Source organism: Canis lupus, chromosome 9 (genome assembly GCF_011100685.1).
Source record: "Canis lupus familiaris isolate Mischka breed German Shepherd chromosome 9, alternate assembly UU_Cfam_GSD_1.0, whole genome shotgun sequence".
Taxonomy (NCBI): domain Eukaryota; kingdom Metazoa; phylum Chordata; class Mammalia; order Carnivora; family Canidae; genus Canis; species Canis lupus.
Window position 1 is genome coordinate 413,154 of NC_049230.1, and position 26,833 is coordinate 439,986.

At 62.9% G+C, this 26,833-nt stretch overlaps 2 protein-coding genes across 18 annotated transcripts in view; one reads left to right on the forward strand and one right to left on the reverse strand.

The window, feature by feature from the left end:
* B3GNTL1 (UDP-GlcNAc:betaGal beta-1,3-N-acetylglucosaminyltransferase like 1) overlaps window positions 1-3,184 on the forward strand; it is a 49,984-nt gene extending 46,800 nt beyond the window's left edge. For 15 of the 17 annotated variants that reach the window (XM_038546186.1, XM_038546191.1, XM_038546190.1 and 12 more), the window contains one exon: window positions 1,219-3,184. In XM_038546186.1, the coding sequence (XP_038402114.1) occupies window positions 1,219-1,299 (81 nt within the window). In that variant the 3' untranslated portion in view covers window positions 1,300-3,184. The remainder of the gene's footprint in view (window positions 1-1,218) is intronic. The other 2 variants (XM_038546187.1, XM_038546188.1) reach the window with 2 other exon arrangements.
* Window positions 1,958-26,833, reverse strand: part of TBCD (tubulin folding cofactor D) — a 139,895-nt gene continuing 115,019 nt past the window's right edge. Inside the window, exons 23-39 of the mRNA XM_038546182.1 lie at window positions 25,036-25,067; window positions 19,619-19,681; window positions 18,790-18,866; window positions 16,844-16,925; window positions 15,483-15,601; window positions 14,935-15,026; window positions 14,226-14,366; window positions 12,629-12,712; window positions 12,209-12,367; window positions 11,917-12,055; window positions 10,095-10,216; window positions 8,210-8,287; window positions 4,468-4,557; window positions 4,252-4,339; window positions 3,786-3,895; window positions 2,765-2,849; window positions 1,958-2,151 (exon numbers count right to left, since the gene is read on the reverse strand). Of these exons, the coding sequence (XP_038402110.1) occupies window positions 2,137-2,151; window positions 2,765-2,849; window positions 3,786-3,895; window positions 4,252-4,339; window positions 4,468-4,557; window positions 8,210-8,287; window positions 10,095-10,216; window positions 11,917-12,055; window positions 12,209-12,367; window positions 12,629-12,712; window positions 14,226-14,366; window positions 14,935-15,026; window positions 15,483-15,601; window positions 16,844-16,925; window positions 18,790-18,866; window positions 19,619-19,681; window positions 25,036-25,067 (1,576 nt within the window). The 3' untranslated portion in view covers window positions 1,958-2,136. The remainder of the gene's footprint in view (window positions 2,152-2,764; window positions 2,850-3,785; window positions 3,896-4,251; window positions 4,340-4,467; window positions 4,558-8,209; window positions 8,288-10,094; window positions 10,217-11,916; window positions 12,056-12,208; window positions 12,368-12,628; window positions 12,713-14,225; window positions 14,367-14,934; window positions 15,027-15,482; window positions 15,602-16,843; window positions 16,926-18,789; window positions 18,867-19,618; window positions 19,682-25,035; window positions 25,068-26,833) is intronic.

Genomic DNA, 26,833 nt, shown 5'->3' on the forward strand with positions numbered 1-26,833 from the left:
CTCGGGCGCTGCCCGAATCGCTGCCGGCCGCGTGTCCTCACACATGCAGGGTCCCGCTGGCTACCCCCGGGCCTCCCCGCGTGCGCCGGCAGCCTCCGGGGTTTCTGGAAGGAGCAGCCTGAAGCCGCGGTGAGCAGGGCTCGGCCGGGGAAGGCGCCGCTGCTCTAGGAGGAGCCTCACCCCTGCACCAGCGACCCACAGCGGTTGGGGCGACGCGCTCTGCGGGGGGAGCCCCTACCCCAGGCCCCCACGCAGCACAGGCCTGCGTCCCCACCCCCGTGTCCCCGCAGAGGCACCCCGCACCGGTTTCTGGCATATTATGCTGCAGTGAACCCAGGCGTGCGCGGGTTTGGGGCCAACGACAGCGTGTCACACGTACCCTCCCCGTGTCCTGCGGCTTTTACACAACATGCCTCACGGCGTATTCCACATACGCCCTGGGCCACGGGACCCCGCCGTCGTCTTTTAATTGAGCAAGAAGCCGAGCAGCGGCATGCCCCCGGCCTGTGTCCCCCTATGTCCTGTGTCCCCGTGCGGCCACCCTGGGTCCATGTCCCCGTCCCCGTATCCCGTCCCCATGTGGTGTCCCCACCTGTGTCCGTGTTCCCATCTCCATGCCCCATGTCCCTCTCATTTCTGTCCTTATCTGTCCCCGTGTCATGTCCATGACACGTCCCCTTCCCCGTGTGGCAGGTCCCCATTTGTCTCCATGCTCCATGTCCACGTGTCCCCATCTCCATTTGTGCTCCTGTGTCCTTGTCCCCATCTGTCGCCGTTCTCACACAGCATGTTCTCATCCCTATGTCTGTGTCCCCATGCGGTGTGTCCCCATCCCTGTGGGGCATGTCCCTGGAGCACAAATGGGCCAAGGAAGAGGAGGGCGGGGTCCGTGGACATCTCTGAGTCGGGGTCAGGCCCCTGCAGAGGGGACAGGGTGTCATGGGGACCCTAGGATGAGGCACGGGCAGGAAGCCAGTGTGCCCTGGACAAAGGGGTGACGCAGAGCTGCCAGTGGGGACGCTTCCTCCCCTTAGCTCCTGAGGGAGGGGAGGGTCAGCTGCCTTCTGCAGGGAGGGATCTGGTGGGGGTGGGGGGTAGTGTCTGTCTCAGAGGCCCCCCTCACCGTGGAGGCCTCCGGCCACTCCCCTGCCTGTCTCAGCCCCTCCCCTCAGCAGGGAGGTCCTGCCACACCCAGCTGACGTGCTGTTCCCCCCACAGGACCTCACCGGGGGCGAGTTCGAGGCCAACCTGCGGTCGCTACACCTGCAGGAGGGCCGGGACTTCCTTCACTTCAGCTGACGGCTGCGGGCAGCAGCTCCCAGGTGCATGGGTCGCCCGGGTGGGGGTCCTGTGGCCTGAGGGCACGTGCAGCCCCGCCTCCTCGTGGGGCTGGCCCTTCCCCCGGGGGTGGGTCCATGTCTCACTGGGAAGTGGTCCCCGTGCGCCAGTGTGACCGCACAGTGGCGACCACCCCGGCGTCCCCGGCAGGTTGTGCCTGTCACACCAGGAGCCGTCTGCCCGCGCTGCTGAGGGACACGTGTGCCGCGAGGCTGCGGCCCCCCTGGGGGTGTTGGACCCTGTGGGTCTCGGCCGCCCGCGGTTCCTGGGTGCGCTCGCTGCATGAGCGCTTGGTTTCCTGCAGCCAAGGCCCAGGTGCTGCCCCGCGGGCGCCATCTCCCCACCATCTCCCGCCTGCCGTCCCGTGGGACCCCGCCACCCGAGGCTCTCTGGCTGGCCTCCATCTAAAACGAGAGCTCCCTACTCCTTTTTGGGAGGGAAGCAAGTTTGAATGCTTGAACGGAATGAAAGTCGTTAATCCACGGCGCCCTCAGTCCGAGGAGCCGGGCAGCAGGCGACCCCACGGGGGGTCAGTGCTCCCACCAGGGCGGCCAGGCCCCAGCAGCCCCCCCCGCCCCCGCGGTCACACACACCAGTGTCAGACACGGAGACACAGAACTGCTCGGGACATGGTTTTATGGACGGGGTTCCCACGGACGTGAAGACAAAGCACCAACACCCCAGACACGGGAAGAAGAGCTGCTGCTCAGGTGGGGCCACCTCCGGGCCCGGGGCCACCTCCAGTGGTCAGGTGTGCTGACCAGCGTCGGTCTCCTCCGCCCCCTGGGCAGCAGGGGCTCAGCCGGTGCCAGGCTGTGGGTGACACAGCACAGGGTCAGGCCACGGGTGCCCAGGACCCCGTGGCTGCCACAGTCCCGTCCTCAGCTCCCCACCTTCATCCCCCCGTGCGGGACTGACAACAGGTTAGCAGCATGCTCACCTGGAGCCATCACTGCCCTTGGCCCACCAACCCCCGTGTCACCCGTGGGCCCGAGAGAAAGGTGGACGTGGCTGCCACCCCGGAGCAGAAGCAGGGAAACCACCGCGGCCTCAGCTGCAGTTGCAGTGCACGCAGCAATGCCATGGAAGGGTGATCTCACCGGGCACCTGGGACCCTGGGGCGACCGTCCAGGGAGACGGTGACGGTGGAAACCAGGTCAGGTGGGAGGAGCGAGCTCGGCCGCCGCCAGCTCCACTGAGGGCCGGCAGCGCGGGATGGCCACCCCCCCAGGCAGAGGGCCTGTCCTGGCTGTTGTGCCCACGGGACATCGGGTGCTGCCTGCTGCACGAGGGATGTGGGAGCCCAAGCAGCCCGCGAGGGGCCCGCGAGGACCACAGCGCCCCAGACGCCAGCTCAGGATGAGCGCCCGTGGGAGCCGCGCAAGGGGGGCCCCGGAGTCCTGGCGTGGCCGAGGCCTGTGGTTACCTTAGGGACCAGCTGCGGTCGGGGCACGCCGAGGAGGTCACATAGGTGGTTCCGCTGGGCTCTCACGACTGGGAGCTCCGCGTCCCTGGGGGGGGGGGGGGGGGGGGGGGGGAGGAGCAGCTTCAGCCGCGGGGCGCTCGGTGTGTGTGTCCAGCCTCCTGCAAGCCCCGCGCTCAGGCTGCCGGGGTGCAGACCCCAGGAGCCCAGCTTAGGAGTCCAGGGGGAGAGCACGGGGCGAGCCCCCGCGGTGGGTGCTGCAGGCCCTGCTCCTCCTCAGGAAACTGGAGGCGGGCGACCCATGGAGGTGGGCCGGGCAGGTTTTAAAGTTTTACTGTACTTGGAAAGCTGTTTATCATTTTCACTAAAAATAAAGATTAAATTTCATTTTAGAATAAAAAAAAAAATACCAGCATCTTAAAATCATCCGGAACTTTTTTCAACAGAAGAACAAGGTGGGGAGGAGCAGGGCCGCAGCGCCGGGTGCCCGTGTGTCTGTGACACTGAGCTCGGGGCCGCGCTGTCCAGGCCCTGGGGACGTGGCCAGTCCCAGCCTTGAGGGACCCCCAAGACGGGAGGGAGCCGGGTCTCCGGGTCGGGGACACCTCGTCCACTTTGACGCGTGGATGCGGCCACGCGGGCCTTTCCACCACAGCCGAGCCGAGGCCCACGGGCCGCCTCCCAGAGCCCAGTGCCTGGCACCTGCAGGGGGTCCAGTGCTACACACCCTCTGCTCTTGGAGGCCAGGGCGCCAGGTGCACCCCCGCAGAGGCTCAACCACCTCCCAGGCCGCGACCCCACGACCCCACAGCTCCCAGAGCCCCCGGCGCGGAGTCCACCGAAGTGAACCAGTAGTGGCCAGGACACCGCCCCTGCGCGTCTCCCCAGCCAGACGGGTACAAGCGGGCACCTGTGGGCGGACGCTGCAGGTCCTCAGGCGGGGGCGGGCTCAGGCAGGGGTGGGGCTCGGGCGGGGGCGGGGTTCTGCAATCCTGGGGAAGGCGGGAAGGGCCCTCGCACTCACCAGGCCGTGGCGCCCAGCACAGCCATGACCTCCTCCAGGACGCCGTCAGCCAGGAAGTCCCCGTAGGTGAGCAGCATCTCGTACACCTGGCTCGCCGTGCTCTTCCGGATCTGGGCAGGGCAGGGCAGGGCGGGTCAGTGGCGGGGCCTGGCTGGGGCAGGGCCAGGAGGGGCACCTGACGCTGCTCACACCCACCGCGCAAGCTGCTCGGGGAGCGGGCCTGGGGTCCGACCCCACCTGGCCGGGCGCCACACGGCCGCCTCACGGGGAGAAGCCAAGCCACCCCACGCTGCCCGCACAGCTGCCCGCCGAGCTCCGGGCCCCAGCGCAGAGTGCGGTCAGCAGGCAGGGCAGCCTGAGCCAGAGGACGCCCTCAGCCAGCAGAACCCGGCCTCTGGGCGGCTCAGGCACCTGCCCGGCCTGGCGTGCCCACCCCACCCCCCACCTGGGGCGGCCACACACTCACCACAGGGAACGGGTGGCACAGCAGGAGGCACAACTGCAGGAGGACCTTCCTCCTCACGTCCCCCGGGAACTGTACCATCCCACAGAACCTGCGGGTGACAGGCGGGGAGCGGCTGGCCGTCAGCACCCACCCTGGCTGCCCGACGCTGCGGCCCAGGTCCCCCCAACAGGCCCGGCTGCCGACCAGTGAGCCCCAGTGTGTCCCGCCTGAACTTACACAGCAATGCCCGACCGCAGCTTCTGCACATCCTTGGATTTCCTGGTCTCCTCCTTACAGAGCGCCAGTAGCTTCACGCCGAACGGGTGGCTGCAAGGGAAGCACATGGTGCCGGCGGCGAGCCTGCTGCGAGCTCGAGCGCCCACGGACCTGCACACCTTCCCCAACCAGCGGGAGGGCCCTGAGGACCAGAGCCGGGCGCACCCCGACCCCCGCCCGCGGCGGGCACAGCGAGGGCAGGCTCCACCCAGATCCAAGGAAGGACTCGGCTTGGAATCAGGCGCAGCCCCTGGACACACGTGGACGCACGTCCCCCTCCATGCCGCACCGCCAGGGACAGCAGGGGGCCAACCAGCAAGGGTCCCCACGACACAGGCTCCTGCATGCCACTGTTGCCCCGAGGGCCCCGCCGCCCATGACCTCTTCCTTGTTCTCAGGGAGAGTGGCACCCCCACCCACCCCGTCCAGGTCCCTGTCACCCACAGGGGTCCAGCCCCCTCCCCCCGCAGGCTTCTCCCCACAGCTCCCTGCCTGTTCGGGACCAAGTGACCACCGTGTCCTCCACCCACATGACCCCTTGGCTCACACCACCCAGGCCCTGTGTCCCCTCTGCTCCCTGTCCTAAAGGAGGGACCCCCCACAGCTCCACCAGGGGCCCCTTCTTGTCCACAGCCACTCCCATGCTGGCCTCCAGGGTTCACACACCACCCTCTGGGGCTTCCCTGGGGTTCCAGCCTCTAGGTCCATCTCCTCTGGGATCTAATGAGCATCTCAGGCCAAGCGTTTATGCTCCAGGCTGAACCCCTGTGCCCCCGACTCCACACAAAGCCCACTGAATACCCCACGTGAAGGTATTACCAAGTGGGACCTCAGAAGCACGTAGGCCATGAGACTGAGACTGAGTCCCCACGATGCCCTGAGTGCCTTCAGGGCAACAGACGCATGAGGTGGCCGCCCTCTGCTGTGCGAACAGTGGAAGGTCCCTCAGCAAACCAGGCCTGGGTCGCTGGCACCCTGACCTCCTGCCTCCAGGACCTGCTGCGCAAGCCGCTCTGTGCCATTCCTCGCGGAGCCTGAGCTGCCCGCGTCCGCCCCTCCCTCCCGGCCGCCCTCCCGGCCTGGGGACAACCCCACCCTCCCGCCGCCATCTGGAACACAGTGGCTGACAGCTACTTGCACTGGGAGCCACGCGCCCCATTTCTCCGCTGCCACCTCTCCGGCGGCAGCACCTCCCCACCTGGACCCCAAGGCCCTTCTGCATGCGGCAGGTGGGATGCCCACTGCCTCCACTCCCAGGGGGGAGTCCAGCACCAGGCGTGCACCGCCTCAGCACCAGGGCGGACCGACCACCAGAGGACCTGAGCATGCTGTCCCCAGAATCCAGCCGCCACAAGACCCGAAGCTTGGTCCCGATGAGGGCTTGCGCCTGACAAGCCCGGAAGGCTCCCCCAGGTGGAGGGTGCACCTGCTGCGGGCAGGCCAGAGCCCCCGGGGCGGATGTGGGTCAGGGTGGCTCCGGATCGCTACCACCCGCCCGCAGAGCCCTGCAGCCAAGCTCATCTACTGCCGCAGTCACTTGTACACACGACGTCTCAAATGCGGCGTCCAGACAACGAATAAGCAAACGAGAAGGCCCACCTGTGGGCTTAGAAACCAGACACCCCACGAGGAGACCAGAAGTGTGCGGGAAGATCGCAGCACCGTACCCAGAAGGGCAAGGAGCTGGCAGCTGCACGACACACCAAATAGAAAGCTGCATCTGAAAAAAATACGAAAACCGAAAATACGAACCCCAGCTGTGATTTTGGCAGAAACACGCTAGGAGGAAGTCGGCAAGTGGAGGACAAGTCAGAACCACTGAGGCACGGAGAAACGTGGGACGCGGCCGGCCTTCGGGGAGGGCAGCCAAGAATTTTTCAGAACAAATGAAAACAAAGCTATATCTTCAAGTTTAACAAATTCCTGGTAGGACAGAGACGAGTATGTGACCCACTGGACCTACAACGGGTAGAAATGTTGAGACTCCTTGGAGACGATCCTCAAAGGAGGCAGTGAAAACCCGACTGCCTCGGACTCCAGATTCACAGGCCACGTCTCAACAGGAACAGAAGTCGGAGGATCTTTAGGTCCCGAAGTAAAACGTCTGCCTAGAACCCCATATCCTCGAAAGTAACTTGCAAATAAAACCAGAAAACGTTCACTGCCAGCGGGCATCACGAGAGGAGCTGCAGACGGGGGTTCTTGAGGCAGAAACACAGGACGCAGGCTGGGGCAGGCCCAGCGAGGCAGGTAGGAGGCAGAGGCAAACGTGGACAAGCTCAGCATTAACTGCACAAAACAGCAGCAAGTGAACACGTGCGTGTAACACCACGCAGCGAGCTCACGTCACCCGAGAAAAGACACGGAACACGTAAACACCCCTGGTTTTCCAGGAAGAGGAAAAGTGCAGGAAATTGGCCTCTGGGCGGCCAGTGAAAGAGCAAGAGAGTGGGACGTCCCGCTGGAATAACAGACGTCCCTGAATTCATCAGAGAGAACAGGATGGAGGGGACACGGCAGCCGGACCAATGGACAGAGAGACGCAGGCAGGGGGCCGAGCGGGTTGCTTGCAAATGAGATGAACGAGCCCATGAGCGGTCGGAGGCTGTCGGGGGCCGCAGCCCCGTGAGTGACACACCAGGCCAGCAGCACGTACAGCCCCGGGGCAGAGTCTGGGTCACACCAAGGGGCTGCAGCCTGACCCACAGGGAGCAAACGGTAATAAAGCGCGTCGTGCAGTAAACAGACTCTGCCCCGAACGTGCGTGCGCCAAAGCAGAAGACCTCATGGTTCGTCAACAGAAACTGGCAAAATTAAAGAGAAATAAAAAGAGCCGTTTACAGCAGGACACTCTGTCCCACCGTTTTATTTTGAAATTTTCAAAGGAGGAAAATACGTTTAGGCCTCCAAACAGTAGGTCGGCGAGCCGGGCGACACAATCTGCGTTAAGGATGCCACCCCCCAGCGGGTGGCCGTGACCGGGGAGTGCGGACGGCGCCCTGACGCCGGAAGGTCAGCGACGCAGCAGAGACGGGGGAACAAGCTCTGGACTCCCCTCCACCCGACACCAAACAAAACCCACAGGACAGGAGGCCACGGAGGGGACTCGGGTGGGCGGGGGTGAGCACCCCCAGAAATGGCAGAAAGACCCCCGCCCACAAAGAGGACTCCAGGTGTGAGCACACACCTCGGGGGGGCCCACCCGGTGCAGCTCCTTCACAGGCCCCGAGATGTGCCCACGCGAGAGACACAAGGCGCCAGAGGCAGACCCCTCAAGCCTGGGACGCGGGGAAGGTCGTGAGGCTCTTAACAAGGCAGCCTGGAGCTCAGTGCGGGAGCTGCCCCCGCTCTTGGGTGTTGGGGCCCACGCCCAGCCCCACATGCAAGCACCAGCCCCGCCACCGTGACAGTCAAGACGCTCCACGCTGCCCACGACCGCCCTGACTGCCAGGCCCCGGCCCAGGTGGGGTCGGGGGCTCGGGGGGCGGGGGGGCACCTCAGCTGCTTGGGTCTTTTCCCACCTGGGCAGCAGGTGCCACAGAAGGAGCCTGGCCAGAGGCACAGCCCAACCTCACTGGGGCAGCCGAAGCGTCCTGATGGCACGGGCTGCCCTGAATGTGCCAGAAATCGCCTCCTGGAGTCGCGGCTCGGCCTCCCCTGGCTCGGTCGGTCGGCATGAGGGGGCAGCAAGCGGGGCACTTACTCCTGCTCCGCAGTGAAGAGGTCGAAGCACCCATTGGCCAGCATCTGGTCCAGCATCTTCAGCAGCGGCACAGACACCCTGAGGGGAGAGGGCGAGTGCTGAGGCCCCAGGCGCCCACCCCGGACCTGCTAACGTGGGGCGCTCCCTGGGGCCACACCATCCCAATCCGGATCCGGGCAACACCTTCTGCAGAAAACGACAATCTTACTGTAAAATTCACATGGAAACGTTAGGATCAAGAAAGGCCCTAACGACCAGGGGAGTGCGGCCAGAAGGCCGGCAGCACGCGTCTCAGCCGTGAAGCTCGAGGGAGACGACAGCACAGACTGAGGAGAGGAAAGTCCAGAAATGGGCTTCTGTGTCCCCGATGGATACAGCGGAAAAGCAACCCCGTGGAAGGGTCAGTCCCTCAACCCCTGGCCACACGCGGCAGAAACACGGTCTGCCACTCGCGTCACACACAGGCCATAACCCAGAACAGACCTTGGGTCTCAACATAAAACCTAAAGCCACACATCTGCTAGGAAACGTTAAGAGAAAACCTTCGTGACCTTGAGTCAGGCCAAGAACGCACAAGCCTGTAAGAACCAAGGGGGCAGCCGAGCGTGCGGGGCGGCGGCACCTGCTCAGGGTCCCGGGCTGTGAAGGCCAAGGGCCGCCTGGACGGGGGTACCCGCGGGCCGCTGTGTGACCAGGGCTTGCACAGCTCACCGGACCCCCGAAGCTCAGCAGGAAGGGAGGAAACCACAACCACCAAGTAAGACGCAGGCAGGAGGCCGGACACCCCTCCCTGGGGGGATCACAGGGCAGGACCGGCGCCCGGACGGAGACGCCCCACGGGGTGTAACATGGTGTGACCGCTTTGGAAAACGTGGCAGTTTTTTAAAAGTTGAGCATCCACCTGCCCCGTGACCCAGCAAGCCTGCTCTCAGCATGGACCCAGGGGCAAGGTGGGCAGCAGTCCACACAGACGTGCGCAAACGTTCCTGCCGCCAGAACTCCAGCCACAAGCAACCCTGGTGACCGTCAACAGGAACCGAACGCGGTGTGACCACACAATGGAAGCCGGACACGCCGCAGATTCCAGGGAAATACACTCGTAGAAAATGCCACTGGAGCCTCCGTGACAGACCAACAGTTGCCTCAGGCTGGGGGCGGGGGGAGGGGGTCGCGGGAAGCTTCCGGGCTGACAGGTGTGGCCCGTGTCCTGAACGTGGGGACAGTGTCGGGGATGCCAGAGTCAACATCTACCAGACGGCAGCCGTCGTGCTCACGTCCGGAGACCTCACTCATGCTCGGTGCTATTCAGGCGGAGCAGACCACAGGCTGAGCTCCGCTGCCTCCCACGGACACGGTGCGCCCACGGGGCCTGCGTCTGTGCTGCGTGACCAGGGCCCGCCTGCCCAGGACAGTGGAGAGCGGAGTCCAGGATCAACTCTCAGAGGACTTTGGGGAACACCCCGAATCCCGAGGTCAAGACCCATGGGATCCACAGGCCGCCTTCGTGGAAACGCAGTTGGGCAAAGACGATGCAGCCAAGATGCCTCAGAGAACAAGCGCTGCTCCTCACCGCGACGTTCTGGTCCTGCCTGCAGAGACCGTGACCACACCGTGGGTGTGTCCGGGCGCAGACTGGGGACACACTGCCTCAGAGAAGAGCCACACGGACCCTCCAGGGCTCACAGCCTCGGCCCCGTGGATGCCCGACGGGTACCAGAGTCGTGCCCCGGCTGGCCCACGCCGCAGGCTGCAGGGCCCTGCAGTGGCACCCCCTGCAGCCACGTCCCCTCCGGGCCCTCCTCACTGCCCGCTTGAGACCAAATCCTGGTGAGAACACGGGAGACCCCAGAGGTCTGAGAACTGTGACAAAAGCGCCACCTCTTACCTGTCATTCAGAAGGTTGTCCTCAAAGAGTTGCAGAAGGGTCCCCCCAAAGCCCTCTAGGGCCTGCGGGTCGTTCTGAATCCCCTTCATGTACTCGAAGAGGCTCTGCGTCGAGTACCTGACCTGCAACACAGAGATGCGCTCTGCTAACAGGGACGGCCCCCGCCGGGGCCACCTGGGTGGTCACACGTGCCCAATGGAGCAGAGATGGCGACACAGTCCCACCAGATGGGGCACAAGCAGGGACGAGGAAGGAGGAAGGAGCCGGGACAAGGAATCGCTTCTCTGGGCAGCAGCACAGACTGAGCGCCGGATCCACCACAATGACCCTTGAGGAACCTCAGCAGAGGCTGCAGCGTCTCCAGGGAAGCAGGTCTGGGGAGCCAGTGCCCTGGCACTTCCGTTCCAAGCTCAGCCGTAGCCCCCGAGGCGCTGGCGGCTCAGAGACCCCCCCTCACGGACCCCAGAGGAGGAGCGCAAGGAAAGGCCGTGGGGCCACCCTGTGTGGTGACCCCGAAGACGTGGGCACAGCTGGGACCCGGGGGCCCTGGAGCTGGCGCCAAAGAAGCCCTGCAGTCACCTGCCCCTGCGCCACAGTCCACGCGAGGAAGTAAGGGGACGTAGATCCCTGGGGGCACAGGAGAGCCGCAGGTTAATCCTCAGGGAAAATGTGCAATTACAAAACGAGCCTGCGGGGCACTAGGGTGGCTGGGGGGTAGAGCATCCGACTCCTGGGACTCCTGGGTTCGGCTGGGGTCGTGATCTCAGGGCTGCGCTCTGCCCTCGGGGGGAGTCTGCCTGGGATCCCCCCTCCCCACACACACACTCTTTAAAAAACAGCAAAAACAGAATAAAACAAAACAAAAAAACTACCAAAATGAGCATGTGATGAAAAAGTAGAAGAAAGATTTCAAAACAAAGTGAGTGTTTGCTAATAAATAGAATCACAGAAACCAGAAATCCGGGAGGAGGAGGGATAAACAGCAGATTGTACAAAAGCACAAAAGCAAGCAGTATCTGGGAAAGGGAGTCTGAAAACCGGGGAGGACAGAGCACGGGGGTGCCTGTAGGGAGCATACGGGGTGTTCGGGAGGAGGAGATGCCCAACGACAATGAGGAGGGCAGAGAAGCTTCCAGGGACACGGACCACGGATGCACGGATCACAGGCTGCAGCGTCACGGGGAAGCTGCAGAGGCCAAGCTGGGGACCTGGGGCCTCCCCGCGGCCGAAGCAGGAGCGCGGCACCACCAGACGGGTTCCTGGCACCCAGAGCACGGGCAGGGGAGGGAAATGCAGGCACCGTCCCCAGGAGAACCCACAGGCGCCCGCGTGGGCAACAGGACCTGCAGCTTCGGGGCCCAGGGAAGAGCACATGGGAGGAACGCGTGCCCGCCACCCGCAGGAAGGACACGAGAGAACGGAACACACACAACAAACTAATCCAGAAAACACAACACAAGGGACGGAAGTCCAGAATGCGGGTCAAGCAGCAGCTAGCGGTGACGCCCAAAGGGCACTGCGCCCCACGAACACGAGTGCCGGGCTGCTCCATGCTGCGTGCGATGGGACACCACGCTCACAGCCCACCGTGACCAGGACTTTCCTACACAGAGTCCCACCACCAGGCTGCGCACCGGGAGCGCCACCCCGACTCATGAGAAGTACCGCTGCCCGTAGGGGTCCTGCCCCAGGACCCAAGCCAGGGTGGGGGCCGGACCCTGACCCCACTTTGACGCCCCAGAGCACAACAGGGAGACGGCTGCCCTCAGGCATATGCCCACGCCAACCTCCCACGACCATGGCCCGGGAGGCGCCTCCTCACCGTGGACTCTGTCAAGCCACCCACGGACACAGCCAGGCCCAGCAGAACGTGGTAGCGGTAGGCGGGCAGCCCCAGAAGCCGGGTGATGCGAGGGAAGGCCTGGGACGGCGCATTCCAGTTCACAGAGGCCACGTCAGACCTGCGGAGAGGAAGCCAGCAAGCTGGGGGGGGCCCGTGCCCACGGCAGCTGGGATGAGGACCCTGGGCTCTGTCCCTGGGGAGCAGCTCCTCCAGCTGGGGGACCCGGGGAGCACCTGGGAGGAGCTCCTCCAGCTGGGGGACCCGGGAGTACCTGGGGAAGAGCTCCTCCAGCTGTCCTCGGTGGGGCACGTGAGGGAGGGGGGCGCCTTCGCAGTGCAGCAGCATCATGAACACCCGCGCAGCGTGGGCACGGACCCGGTCGATCTTCTCACTCGCCTGCTGGGCCACACAACACATAACCTGCTGACAGCTGGGAACCAAGAGCCAGGGTTAGGCCGGCGTACCCGGGGCCGCGGGCACAGGGCCCCCGGGGCACAGCAGCCCCCCAGCCCGGGGCCAGGACTCTGCCCAGGGCCTCCCACCGCAGAGCCTGAGCACGGGGTCCCGGGTGGCAGCAAGCGGGTGAGCCGCAGGGGGAGGCCAAGTCACAAGGATGCAGGAAGGGGGCGGCAACGACAGCAGCCTGGCACCGACACAGCAGCCTGGCACCGACGCCCGCGGAGGCACTCACATGCTGGCCTCCAGCAGCTCAGGCTGCTCCCTCCCCAGCAGGAGCGTCAGGTCCCTCAGGCTGGTCATGGCGGCCTCGCGGACCCTGCGGGGACAAGGGGGTGCCGTGGGGCCCCAGGCCACAGGACTCGACACCCACAGGGGGCTGAGATGCCCCCAATCAGGGGAGTTCCAGAGATGAGCGTCACTCCAGTAGGAAACGTTCAGCCAGCGCGGGACACGCAGCCGGCGAGGGGCCCTCTCCTGTGCCCGTCAGCAAGGACACGCACCCCACGGCAGGTGCAGGTCCATGGCACCCACCAGGACCAGAGACGTGCCCAGCGGAACCTTCAGATGCAGCGCAGCCCGGGCAGCTCATGCTCCCACTGCCACCACCCTCTAGACCAGGACGCTGCTCCATGGTCGCCACCCCGGAGGCAATGAAGCTTCCTCAGCGTGAAAACCCGAGGCCGCCCCGTTACTGGCCAACCTGGGGTGGGGGCAGCAGGGCCACAGACCCACCCACCCCACCCAGGCCAGCAGGTCCCACAGGCTGGGCATCAGCCCTCCACCGGCAGACAGAGGGCAGCCCCAGCCCCGAAGGAGCCCGGTGGGCGGAGCACAGGTGTGGGCGAGCTCAACGCACGAGACCAACACAGCTGCATTCAGGGGAGCAGGACAGGCCGCCCCCGGGGCCCGATGCAGCTGCCTGCCCGTTCACAGGCACCAGGGTGGGGAGAGCACCGGAGCCGGGAGGGGCCCGGGGAGTGCGGGCTCGGCACTCACAGGACGACCCCAGACGTGCAAGTGCCCCCGAGGCCTCATCGGCTCCAGACGGCAAACACAGGCCAGGGTCCCACACGCAGGAAGGGCTGTGGGTGCAGGGGTGCATGGCCCGACCCCGCACTGAAGGCAGCAGGTGGCCGCACCCACAGGCCTAAAGCTTCGTGCTCCCCACAGGCACACGCACACCCGGAGCCTTGCAATTCTGAACGTAGCATCTCACTAGCACTGCGAGGAACGGTTACGCTGGGGGTGGGGGGCCCGGGGGCCTGGGATCAAGTCCCGTGTCGGGCTCCCTGCTCGGGGGAAGCTTGCTTCTCCCTCCCTGCCCACCCCCCCGCCCACGCTCTCACTCATCACCTCTCCCTCTCAAATAAGATCTCATTAAAAAAAAAAAAACAAAAAAAACAAGTATTAAAGTATTGGGGTGGGGGGTCAGCAGCAGACACGGGGTGGCCACAGATCCCAGAATGAACAGGCCAAGTCTTTAAACAACCGTGAGAAACGTGCCGACAGAAAACAGGTAGAAAAAGAAATAACCGGAGACCTTGTGCAGCGTGAGAACCTCTGAGAAAGGACCGCATGTCGCTGGGCTCCACACCCGCAGCGGCAGGCCCTCGGGATGGACCCCAGCAGCACCACCCCCCCCCCCCCCCCCGGCCTCTTCCTCACGGGCCTCAGCGTCCGCTGCCGAGGGACTGCAGAGAAACCAAAGGCCTTCTGGGCCCTGAGCCCCGCCGGCTGCCGTGAGCCAGGCCTGCGGGTGTGCTGCTGCCCGAGGGCACGGAGACACGGAGACGTGGAGACGCGGAGATGCGAGACCACCGCCGCCTTACCAGGCACCCACGTCCCCTCGGCTATCGGTGGTGTAGTCGCGCAGACAGCCCAGCAGCGTGCGGTAAATCTGGGAGACGTTCTCCTCACACACAACCTCGTCTGGGGCTCCTCCTGCTCTCACGCCGACCGTCTGGCAAACCCTGAAATTATGAAAAGTGTGTGAAATGTGGCGAGTGACCGTGGACTCCATCCACCCTGTCCTCCCAGCCTGACGGGATACATTCGCGATCCAGAATACACAGCTCTTCCCCACATCTCCTGGTGTCGGCGGCAGCAGAGGTGTCAAGGGGGCCACCTGTGCCAGCCCTTCCCGTCGCCACACAGCAGAGGGGCGCAGGTGGGGGACGGGATGGGAAAGTGAGTCCTGGCGTGTGCGCCGGGGGGGTGAGCACACACACCAGCGGCCGCCCCACACGGCACCTGCACACGAGCTGAGGCTCATGCCCCCGCGTCCAAGGTCGGCTGCTGTTCCTAAAGCAAGGAAACCTCATACCCGCTGCAGCGACCGTGACCAGAGTCAATGAGCCTCTGGGTGGGAAATACTCTGACGACCGTCCAAAAAGAGAAGAAATGAGAAATCAGGAAGTTACAGCGTCACTTCAGGGTAGAGCTGCTGCGTGGGACTGGGCTCCGGCCACACGGCAGGGACCACCCTCTGCATGCGGCCACCCTGGGACAGCAAGGACGGGGAACGGCCCGGGGACCCACCTCGAGATCGCCTTCAAGGCATCCCGCCTGGACTCGGCAAAGCTCACGTCCTTGGGACAGATGGTGGTCACGGCTCCCAAGCCAGCCAGCACCTGAAAGGCAGTAATGTGTGGTCCACAGGCCGAGCACCTGCCAGGCCACCTGCTGTACTGGGAGGACAAGTGGCCGGGTCGCCCACTGCCCCAGGTCATCTCTGCTGGCATCTCTCCCAATGCCAGCTGCCCCCTTTCTGTCCTGCGGCCCAGAGCCGGAAACCATGACCAGTGACGGGCCGGCCCTCGATGGCGCAGCGCTGTCCACGTGTTCCCGAGGAGTAAGCCCGGGGCCCCGGAGTGGTCTTCGGCAGTCTGTCCAGTGCCTCTGACCCCAGCTGTCCAGGCAGGAGAAGGGGCCACAGCACGACCACCCGACGGCACAGCCACGTCCCTCGGCCACACCTGGACACAGCCCCTGCAAACCCTCCCATCCCAAGAGCGTGCGCTGGGCGCCCCGGAGAGCACCCGGTTCCCCTCCCCACGGCCACACACCCAGTGGCCCGGGGCCCTCACCTGCTGCAGCCTGCCCTGGAGGAGGACGCGAGGCAGGGTGCCCAGGGCCAGCGAGAAGCCGCAGCGAGCCATCTCCTCGGGGCTCTGCAGGTCGGCCAGGTACTGCTGCAGCAGCTCCTCTGAAAGGAAGCGAAGAGGCCACTGGCTTCCCCCCACACGGCACACACCCGGACACCTCGGGAGCGCGAGCCGGCGGCAAGACAGAGGCTGCACGCCGCTCCGAGGCAGGCGTATCTCGGGAGCGGCTCAGCGCAACATACACAAGGGTTTCAATGGGGCCGTCCTGAGGTGGTCCCAGGCCATCTCGGCAGGATTTCACCCTCCAGGAGGGGCTGAGCACGCACGACGCAGCCGCTTCACCCCAACGCCGGCTTGCGGTGGCTGCAGTGCCCTCCCCGGGCCGAGAGCACACCAGCCGTCGTCAGGGATGGAAGGGGTCCGGGCAGCGGGCGGTCCCCAGGCAGCGCAGCTCGGGAGGGGCCGGGAGGCGACACACGGCGACCCGACTGCCGCGACCCCTCGTCGTCTCTGCTTAGGTCTCAACAGAGCACGACCGTGGCGTCACATGCACGGAAACCTCAGGGCAGCAAAGGGACACGGCGAGGCCTGCGCGCCCTGGTGCGCTGCCTCCGTAGCACTGACCGGGGTCTCTGCGCCTGAAGGCCGTCACTGCAGAGCGGCGCCCACTCTGCCCGCGAGCACGGACGCCACGGTCTTCTCAAGGGAAGGGTGACCGTGTCATCCCAAGGTGTAAGGACTGACCAAATACACAGTAACGTCACTACCTCCCTGGGTGACGCCGCCCGAGGTGGACGGAAACGTCATGACCTTGGAAAGTCCGTCAGAAGACGTTACAGAATATTTTCTTATTTTTGAAAAAAAAATCATAAAAAGTAGATTAAAGCCATTGCACGTGTGATTTTTTATATTTACAATAATTTAAGTCTGCGTCATACACGCCTGAAGGCGACGGGCACCTCAGGGCTCAACACGAAGCTTCTCCACGCAGACCCGTCCTGGGCCAGACGCACCTCCCCGAGCAGCTTCTGGAAAACCCAACTGGGGCAAGGCTGTGCAGGGGGAGGGCGTGGGCCTGCGTGGTGAGCACGAGACGCTTGCTCCCGCCGCCGGGACGCACGGTCCGCAGCCCAAGGGGGACCAACTGGTGGCGGCTGCGCACACCTGGGGGATGACCCAGAGCAGCAGGCCCCACGGCCCGGCCCGTGCCCCACCCCCACCCCCACTGTCCCCCCGCCCCCACGCAAGCCCAGCTCTGCTCCCCGTTCGCCGCTCCTCCTCCCCCCTGCCCCCCTGCCCCCCCACCCAGGCCCAGCTCCCGGCCCTCCCCCGCACCCACTCACCCTGCTTGACGGGATCGGCCTGCCCGCCATCCAGGACGTAGTACTCGCAGCAGAGCGCAGCCAGGGCCGAGACCGCCGCCTCCTGAAACAGAGTGGCCGTGAGTGCGCAGCCGGGCCAGGCGCCCCACGCTGGGCGCTCCCACTGTCAGGTCAGGGTCCCACGGGCGACCAGCAGAACCCGAATCGCACACTCCTTTCCAGCAGGTGCGCTGACCACCGTCACACGGTTATCACTTCGATATTCTCTGCAAATAATAACCTGAGTGGATAATGTGGTTCCTACCGTTCTGTGGAAACACCTTCTAATACGGTTAATAATAAAAGGAGGCATTTTTTCTTTCCCAGCAGAACAAGCGAAGGACCAAGTGTGTGACACGGTGGCGTTCAGAGAGGGGCTGGGACCCGGGTGCAGGGGCGGTGGGCAGGAGCGCAGGGGACAACAGGATACCCCAGGCACCGAGAGGAGGAGCCCGAGCTCCAGGGAAGCCCCTCAGGGTCAGACAGACGGCAGAGGGCAAATGCTGGGTTCCGATGTTCTTCCCACTGCGTCCCCCAGGCACCCCACCGAGCAGCCCTGGAGAGGGGGGCCGCCCAGGGCCGCGTCGCACCCCTGACAGACCGCCACAGTCCCTGCTGAATCGACTACGGGAATGCTGCTCAAAGGACACCTTGAGGCCCTGACAATGAAACATGCAGGTTCATCTAGTAAAACTACATGGATGCAACAGAATAATAACGTGAATTTTTTTTCTTTAAGATTTATTTATTTGTCATAGAGAGAGAGAGAGAGAGAGGCAGAGACACAGGAGGAGGAAGAAGCAGGTTCCATGCCGGGAGCCTGACCATGGGACTCGGTCCCGGGACTCTAGGATCGTGCCCTGGGCCAAAGGCAGGCGCTAAACCGCTGAGCCACCCAGGGATCCCCCAATAACGTGACTTTTAAAAAGAAAAAAAAAAAAAAAGAAAAGCAAACACAGGAGGATGGAGAATTAACATACGGGAAACCAACACAGACTTCATCTGTCCACCGTCGATACCAGTGCCTGAGACCCGCAACAGGACTTCCGTCCCGGCTCCACGAGGCCCAAGGGCCCTCCCAGGACAAGTCAGCAGCACATGAGCCACCAGACTCGCACACTGTCCTCACCCAACGCAGCCAGCCTGCAGGCAAGGACCCTGGACCGTGGCTCCCGCCTACACGGGAGCGCCACAGCGGTCTCCAAGCCCGCCTTCTGTGGCTCAGCACGGCCCAGAGCCCAACTGAATAATCACTGTGGACACACAGGAGAGGCGCCCACAAACCGTACCTACTTACACCAGAAACTGTCAGAGAAACAGATACTCTGGTCGTCGTTGGCTGCTTTAGTTTTCCTGGTTATAAGTTATACGGAGAACATCAACTAGAATTCCAAATAGAATTATGGCATTTGGGGCTCCTGGGTGGCTCAGCGGTTGAGCATCTACCTTCGGCCCAGGGCGCGACCCTGGGGTCCTGGGATCGAGTCCCGCATTGGGCTACCTGCACGGAGCCTGCTTCTCCCTCTGCCTGGGTCTCTGCCTCTCTCTCTGTGTGTCTCATGAATAAATAAATAAAATACAAAAAAATTATGACAGCATTTATCAATGATTATATTAATATATAAAAGAGACTCAATGCACACAGTCCTTTAAAACAAACACCAAAAAAAAGGATTATGGTCTTTTTTTTAGATCATTTCTTATTTCAGAGAGAGCACGTGCAAGCACATGCATGAGAGGGGAAGGGGCAGAATCTCGAGCAGACTCCGTGCTGAGCACAGAGCCCGACGTGAGGACTGATCCCAGGGCCCTGACACCACGACTGAGCCCAAATCAGGAGTCAGATGCTGAGCCGACGGCGCTGCCCAGGCGCTCCCAAACGTCACTCTCTGCACAAGGCAACAGCCAGGAAGGCCTGCCGACCATACCTTGACCTGTTGTCTAGAGTGACTTGAAATAAGATGGAGATTCCTCAACGTGTCATCTATCAGCCACTGCCAACCATCTGTCAAAGGAACAAAAGACATTCACTACCCAGCTAAGAATACGCAGGTGAACTTAAAAGCAACAGATCCTCTACGTCGAAGGGGCAACCTTCGAGATAACCTGGAGGAAATCTGAACATCACGCAGGTTGCACAGAAGTCCCAGGGCCCCTCCACTCTTTCAGCCGCTGAGATGTTGAAACTTGCTCTTCTAACACGGAAGGCTTCAGGGGGCCCGCTCCCTCCAACAATGCCCCCAGGGCCCCACCAATAAAACCCTAAGCATTCAACTCCATTAGATCCCAACTGAGCAAGGAACGCTAAATTTATTCAATTTCCTTTATTTCCCTCCTGGTCACAGAACTCCTGAGGCTGCGCATGGAAAGCATAACGTCAGCTGGGGGAGGACGGTGACTCCGAGGCCAAGCGCCACAGACCGTGCCGGGCTCCGGGCCCGCACCGTGCGCCCATCTGGGCGGGGACAGCCCGGACTGCCTGGCACTGGGGGAAGGCGCCCTGGGCGACGTCGCAGCCAGGAGCCCGCGGGGAGGAGGCTGACCTCTCAGCAGGCGATGGACGGGCTCTCGGTCCTCTGAGGGCAGCGGGGCGCTGCTCGTTATTTACAACAGGTTCTTAGAGCAACTTCAAAACCAGGTGCCCTGATTCACGGACTCTACCGTCCGTCCTAGCCGGTTCACCTTTATTTTTTAATCTGAAATAACTCTGGGAGGAAATGCTACAGCGAGTCTACAATGAAGAAGAAAAGCACTTACCAATGACGACGTCACCTCTAAAAGGCATTTTGGAAAGGGACAAGTTTTCTATTAAAACGCACACTGGGAAGAAAAAGGATAATTGCAGGTCATTTCTCCAGAAGGGCCCCGTCCGCATGCTCAGCTGCCGCGCCAAGCCCGCCCACCACGCTGGGCACCTCAGTGCTGGGTGAGGCCCACCGGGGCAGCTCTCAGCGGGGCAGCCCCGGGGCCACACGCACTCCAGAACCCGCCCCCAGCTCGGGTGACCCCACACAGTCCCCGGGGATGGCTCTCGAGTCCGAGGGCGCCTACGAGTGTCCAGGAGCTGGGACAGCTGCCTGCCGGAGGACCAGGAGGAGGAGGGGGTCTCCGAAGATGGGAAACACTCCTGTCACAGGTGAGCGCCCAGAGCCCCGAGGGGGGAGGCGGCCGGGGGTCCCTGAGGGGCCCCAGGAGGTCACCAACAGCTCTGGGCTGCAGCTACTGACAGGACGGCTCCTGGAGAAGCCGTGGGGTTGAGATCCTGGGTAAATTCCTGACCCTGAATAATCAGCGTCAGTTTTTTAAATAAAGGTACGACTACCACCCCGTGGGCAGATCTGGTCCAATCTGGTGAACGGGGTCAGAGACGCCCACCACGGGGACGCCACGGGATGGGGCCCCGAGCTGTGCGCGCCCAGCGGGCCCTTCTCCATGCACTGCCTGCCCGCCTGGGACGGGCCCACCCCCGGCTCGCCACCTGCGCCAGCATGGCCCCGTGGGGACCTCTCCCTGTCGCCCCCATGGCGGGGTACCCCCACCACTTTTGCACAGGCCTAGTGGGTTTTTTCTTGATGGTGTAAATAACCTGTATTTGCTGAAAACACTAACACTAGAGAAAAACCAACAGAAAAAGCTGCCGCTGGCATTTTGGAGGCTGCCCCTGGGCGCCCGGCACGATGGTGCAGCTTCATCACGGACACACCCTTGTTAGGGCAACTCCCCTCCCCCCATCCCTGCCCTGATCCCAGAAATCAGGCCTAGCTGGAGTGTGACAGCGGTCACCCTGCTGCACACAGGACAGCGGTCCCTCGCCTGGAGGTCGTGGCTGTGGGCGCTGGCGGCCATCACGCAGGGACCCCAGGCCCGACGGCTGTGCCGAGCGACAGCACCACCGTGCCACCCGCACGCTTGGGAGGGCGGTCCCCCCTCGCAGCTCCCGACTCCCAACTCCCATTAGCTGTGGCCAGAAACAAGGTCCTGCTGACGCTGGCAGCGGCTCCAGCCACCACCCTGCCCTTCTAACAGCGGAAGTGACGGCAGGAGACCTCATGCCACACACTGCGGCCAGAAAAAGACCCGTTCTTTTGTCCTGATGGGCTGGATGTTCCTTCCAGCTGTCACCGCAGCGATGGCGGCCACACGCGTCTGCCTGCCCTCGCACCCGGCAGCACTCAGGACAGCACCCAGCAGCACCCAGGACGGCACCCAGGACAGTGGGCGCACTGGAAGGCCCGTGACAGCTCCGCCCTGGAGCCGGCACCGGGGCCACTGAGCTGACCGCAGCCCACCTGGGCGAGTGCTGCGCGTTCCCTCTGGTCTCTGGGGAGGCTGCGCCCTCCCATAGGGCACCTGGGATCTGCTCTGGCCACGGTCAGGCACTGCCACCTCCACGTGGCCTGCTGACGTCACACGTGGCTGTTCTCACATCCAACGTTCTCAGTACTCAGACACTCGCTGCTTTCTCCTGCAACAGCAGGAGGAGTCGGGTTGGCAGCTTCCACTAGTCCTGCTGGGTGGTTACGTGCCAGAAACAAAACCCAAACTGTCCAGAACCGTGGTCCTCCCAGGAGGAAAGACGCCTCCAGGGCCTGGACCCGCCCCACGACCCAGGCACACACACCTGTGGGAGCGGCAGCACCGCCAACATGGGCTCCACGGGCTATTTCTCCGCGTTCTCGTGTACATTTGAAGTTTTCTAAATGAACACTTTTTAAGGGATCGATGCTATCTTACGTCTCCTGAAATTTCTTTGAAGCTTTTTAAATTATAGTTTTCGTAGCTGAGTTTTTAATTAATCACAAATTTAGTTCTGGAAATGTAGGAGGCGGGGCCCCTGGTGACACCACCTCTCCACCAAGGATGGAAGTACTTTCCGTGTCACGTGGCGCATCTCATATGCGTCATCACATCGGCGATTTTCTTGGCGATCTGCCCTGCACGTCATCTTTAAATGCATTCCATCAAGTAAAACTAGAAGGGAGGGTGCGCCTGGCTGGCTCAGTGGGAGGGACATGTGACTCGATCTCAGGGTTGTGAGTTCAAGCCCCATGTTGGGCGTAGAGATTATCTAAGAATAAAATCTTTAAAAAACAAAAAAGACCGAGGTTTTATAATTCCCAGTGAGTCTACAATTATTTCAAAATAAGAAGTCTGGGCAGCCCGAGTGGCTCAGTGGTTTAGCGCCTGCCTTCAGCCCAGGATGTGACCCCAGGGTCCTGGGATCGAGTCCCGCGTTGGGCTCCCTGCACGGAGCCTGCTTCTCCCTCTGCCTGGGTCTCTGCCTCTCTCTGTGCCTCTCATGAATAAATAAATAAAAATCTTTAAAAAATAAAAAGTCAAAAAAAGTTACAGACGAGGTCATTCAGATCCACCCACCGGCTAAGATAACATTTTTTAAAAGCTGGAGGAAAGTCAACCGTGTTTAAGTCCCTGGGAGCGGCTGCAGCCCTGAGCCAGGCCACTCCTGCCAAGCAGCGGCTCCAGGGGCGGCGCACACGCCAGAACCCGCAGGAGGGCTGGAGTGGCCGCGGGCCTCTCGGAGCCTCTCGGAGCCACTGGGACAGAACGTGGATCCCACGGTGCCTGAGGGGAACCAGGACACCCACGTGGGCCTCGCACCCAAGGGAGCCCGTGCTAGACATGTGCACGTCCGAGAGCCCTGACAGGGACGCGGCGCCCCCGGCTCCAGCCAGAGGCCGACACATGCCCAGGGGGAAGCAAGCCGTAGCCTCCAGGTCCTTCTCTGACCCTTCACGCCTGGGTCCAGGCCGACACAAGCACAACCACACAGGCGCTGGACAATGGCATCAGACACACATTTTTAATATGTTTTTTTGTTCAAAAAGGTAAATGAAATCATTAAAAACTATGACAGTAATATAGAAACTATTAAAAAATAGATTCTGAAACACAAAACCCCAAGAATCGAGGGGTGCCCTAGGGGTTCAGTCAGTTGAGCGTCCAACTCTGGATCTCAGGCTCTGCTCGATCTAGGATCAGAGGCCAGCCCTGCGTCGGGCACGGAGCTCACTCAGAAATAGGTAAACAAACAATCCCAAGAATTAGGAGCTCCGCGGATGGGCTCAACGACAAGACACAGCTGAGGAGAGAGCCCAGGACAGGGACCCCCCCACACACACCCGAAACGGGGGAGGACGAGGGGGCAGGGGTGCGAGGGTGCAGACAAGGCCCACGCTGTGCAGCCTGGGCCCCAGACGCGGTGGCAGAAAGACGCACAGAAGACGGGGATCTGGAGAGACGGTGGCTGAGCGGCTCCCCCAGGGACCCAACCACCTGCCGACCCACGACCTTGGGGCCCGTCACCCCCTCCCACCCCGGGCGCCGTGTGAGTCAGGAGACCAGACACCAGGGGCCAAGCCAACGACGACTGAGTAACTGCGGAGCCTGCGGCCACCCACGCAAGCCAGGCCTCGAAGCCCAGGAGTGGGCCAGGTGGTGTGCAGGGCAGCGACCGAGGCCTCATCCGGGGCTGCCACTCTGGACGAGCAGTCCTGAGGACGTCGCCCGGGGCCTCGCCCGCCTGCCAGGTGGGCTGCTGGTGACGGAGCTCCTGGAGCGCGGAGTGGCTCGCGGGCAGGGCTGCCGAGGCCTGTGTGGTGGACGCAGGGACGGCCTGAGTCCCTTCTGGGTTTCTGTCCGTGCTTCCTGCACAGCCTGCAGGGGCCCCTCCGCCTCAGCTCCCACATTCCCGGAGGCAACTGGTGTCCCCAGAGAAGGGACTCCAGACACAGGTCTCCCCAACATGCGGCCACGGTTTACTCTGCTCCCCTCGGCCACTGCCACTCCCTCGCGGTGACGCGGCCCCTGCCCGCCATGCTGGCTGGCGTGGGTGGGTGGGTGCCGCCCCCAGGATGCACGGGGTGACACTGGGTCCCTTCAGACAGACCCCTGGGCCTGCGACCCCCCCTCACAGGCCAGGCAAGTGCAGGCGCGTCTGGTCTGCCTCGGAGGAGAGGGGTGATCCCGGGAGCCGAGCGAGTCAAGGCCTTTGGTGAGACCAGCTGTGGCCCCGCCGTCCTGCCTGCGCGCCCTCACCGTGCCATCCGCTCCTCGGGACCCCCGGGCCCAACCCCACACACTCCCTGCTCACTGCCCAGAGGGGCTGCTTCGTCCTGCTGACCCGAGCCCCCGGTGCCCCTCCTCGCCACACTGCTGCTCCTGCAACACAGGGAGACACACCTGTCCTGCCTCATGTCCCTGCTGCCACCGGGGGCTGCCCCGGAGGTCAGAGCAGCACAGATGCCACGCACAGCGCAGCGGGTCGGAGTACGGGGCGTGTGGGAAGCTTCGAGACCCTCTGTGCAGCTGCTCAGGGATGTGCTCATGACCACTGCTGCCTCATACACCAGATCCCACACGGGGACCCAAGTAGGAAGCCGGCAATTCTCTGTGAAGCGGAGGCCTTGGGGCAAACGAGAGCAAAAGGCACGTGCCACCCCCGTGCTGCGCTGGGACGGACAGGGACGGTCCGGGGTGTCAAGCAGGCAGACGGGGAGCATGGGAGGAGCCGTGAGAACCAGTGCAGCGGCTGTCCCAGAACCAAGAGGACAGACTGCCAGGAAGGGAAGGAACCACCACGCACACCGAGGGGCGGAACCTGGTCGTCCCTGACCTGCCCCCACCTCGCGCTCGCCCCGTGGGGTCCTGCCTCAGGGCCTGCGGGCCCTCCCCGACCTCTCCAACCTCGCGGCCCTGCACACAACCAGGCGCCTGACAAACGAGCTGCGGGACAAGAGGAGGAGGGCTGGGGCTCCCAGCAGGTTCAGCTGGGCGGGCTCCGGGAACGCTGGGTATCCGCTTGCTGGCATCATCTGACTTCCTGGGAACATGTACACACACTCTGAAAAGCTGCCCCTCGCTGTACGGCTACGCGCCACATGCCGGAGAAGGACAGACGGTGACGCTCACTGCGAACGACAACCACAGCTGCGTCCACTGCCCAAGCCCGTGAGACGCCAGGGAGCTGAAAGCCTGCAGTGAACGCACGGAGCCGCCGGGGCAGGCGACCAGCGGCCCCAGGAGCCACGGTGAGCAGCCGCACGGAGCCCGAGGGCCCCGGTCACCACGAGGACCACAGAGTAAGGGAGAGGGGAGCAGGCCCCCCTGACGCTCACAGGCAAGACACCCCCGACGCCCCTGTGGCCCGGACCTACCTGCTTGTCTCATGAGTTCTCCTCCTAGACCCCTGAAAGTGAATGGAAACATTCAGAGTTAAAATCTTTTATTTGTAACGACCTAAACCATCCCAAGTGACACACGGAGCTTTGGGTTCCAAACAGGGAGACACTGCTTAGGTTCAGCCCGACTGCCGAGACCCTCCTCCAGAGGAGGCCGCCCTGGTCCCCGGGTTTTACGGGCACGACGACCCGTCGGGCATAAACCCCGGCGCAGCCACACAGCACAGATTCCAAGTACTGCTCAGTTCCTGCCGCGGAGGAACGGACACCGGAAGTGACCACCGTCCAGCCCGAGGACGCAGCCCAGCAGCGTGTGTCAGGGAAGAGGCGCTACCGCTCTGGACACCTGACCCCTGACGCTGAGCAGCGTACGGCATGCAAGTGCACTGCACGGAACACCGAGGTGCGTCTACAAGGCCACGGCGTCCGGCCCAGACAGTAACGTGTCGCTCCCCCTCCTGCCTGAACCAGTTTGGAAACTGGGACCCCCGGGGGGCTCAGCGGTTTAGCACCGCCTTCAGGGCGTGACCCCAGGGTCCTGGGATCGAGTCCTGCGTCAGGCTCCCTGCATGGAGCCTGCTCCTCCCTCTGCCTCTGTGTCTCTGCCTCGCTCTGTGTCCCTCAGGAATAAGTAAATAAATAAAATCTTAAAAAAAAAAAAAACAGTTTGGAAACTGGATGAAATCTTGGAAACGGGTCTGGGCAGGGGGGTCTGGCAGGGGAGGACCCGGCGAGTCAAGGGCCCTTCCAGGTTCAGTGTGGGCAGCCAAGCCCAGGAGAGATTTAGAACAAATTTAAAAACAGCAGAGAAAAAAAAAACTAATAAAATAAACAAAACAAAACAAAATAAATAAAATAAATAAGTAAAATAATAATAATAAAATAATAAAATAAAAATAAAATAAGATAAAATGAAAAATAAATAAAAAAATAAAATAAAATAAAATAAAATAAAAAAATAAAAAAATAGAAACAGCAGAGACGTACATGCAGACTCTGTAAACGCCAGCGCACAGCAGCCGAAGCCGTGGGGCAGCAGACAAAGCCGCGCAACGTGGGTGCCCTGTGGCTCCCTCCACAGCTCCCTCTGGGCCACGGAACCAGTCTGGGGGCTGAGGCGTCTCGCCAGAAAGCAACAAGCACATTCCCTACTCGATGGGGAGTCGCTCCTCTGCCGTTGGAGCAGCTGCAGCAGCAGCAGAGCCGTGGGGAGGCCCAGGGGAGCTGCCCGGGTGCTGAGCCTCCGTCAGCGGCCATCAGGGTCAATGTGTGAGGCCGGAGCGCCGACGTCCGTGCCAGAAGGCACAGCCTCGCTACCCTCCTGCCGGGGTCCAGACGCGCTGCCCATAACCCACAGCGGGGAGGAGAGCATGCCGTGAGAGCCCCCGGGGGTGTGCATCGTCTACGGGGCACACGGGGTGGGGGGGTGGGGAGGGGGGACAGCACTAGGGGGGCATCCTGAGACCGCAGACACACCCCTGCAGTGACCACGCGGCCCCGACACAGACCCGCTGTGCCCCACGGGGCTCACGGGCTGGGGGGAGCCCCCCTCACACTCACACTCTGGCTCCAGCACAGGCCTGGGGGGGGGGCAGTGTCTGTTAAGGGGAACAGAGGTGTGCCTGCCTTCGAGCCAGAGGTGTCCAGAAAAGGGATTCTGAAATAAGGCAGGATGCACGGGATCAATGTAAATCTGTGTGGAACAGCTGCCGCGTTGGCACTGGGCAGTGCCAGCCAGCCAGGCCTGGCCAGGAGCACGGCCGCTCAGCCCCTC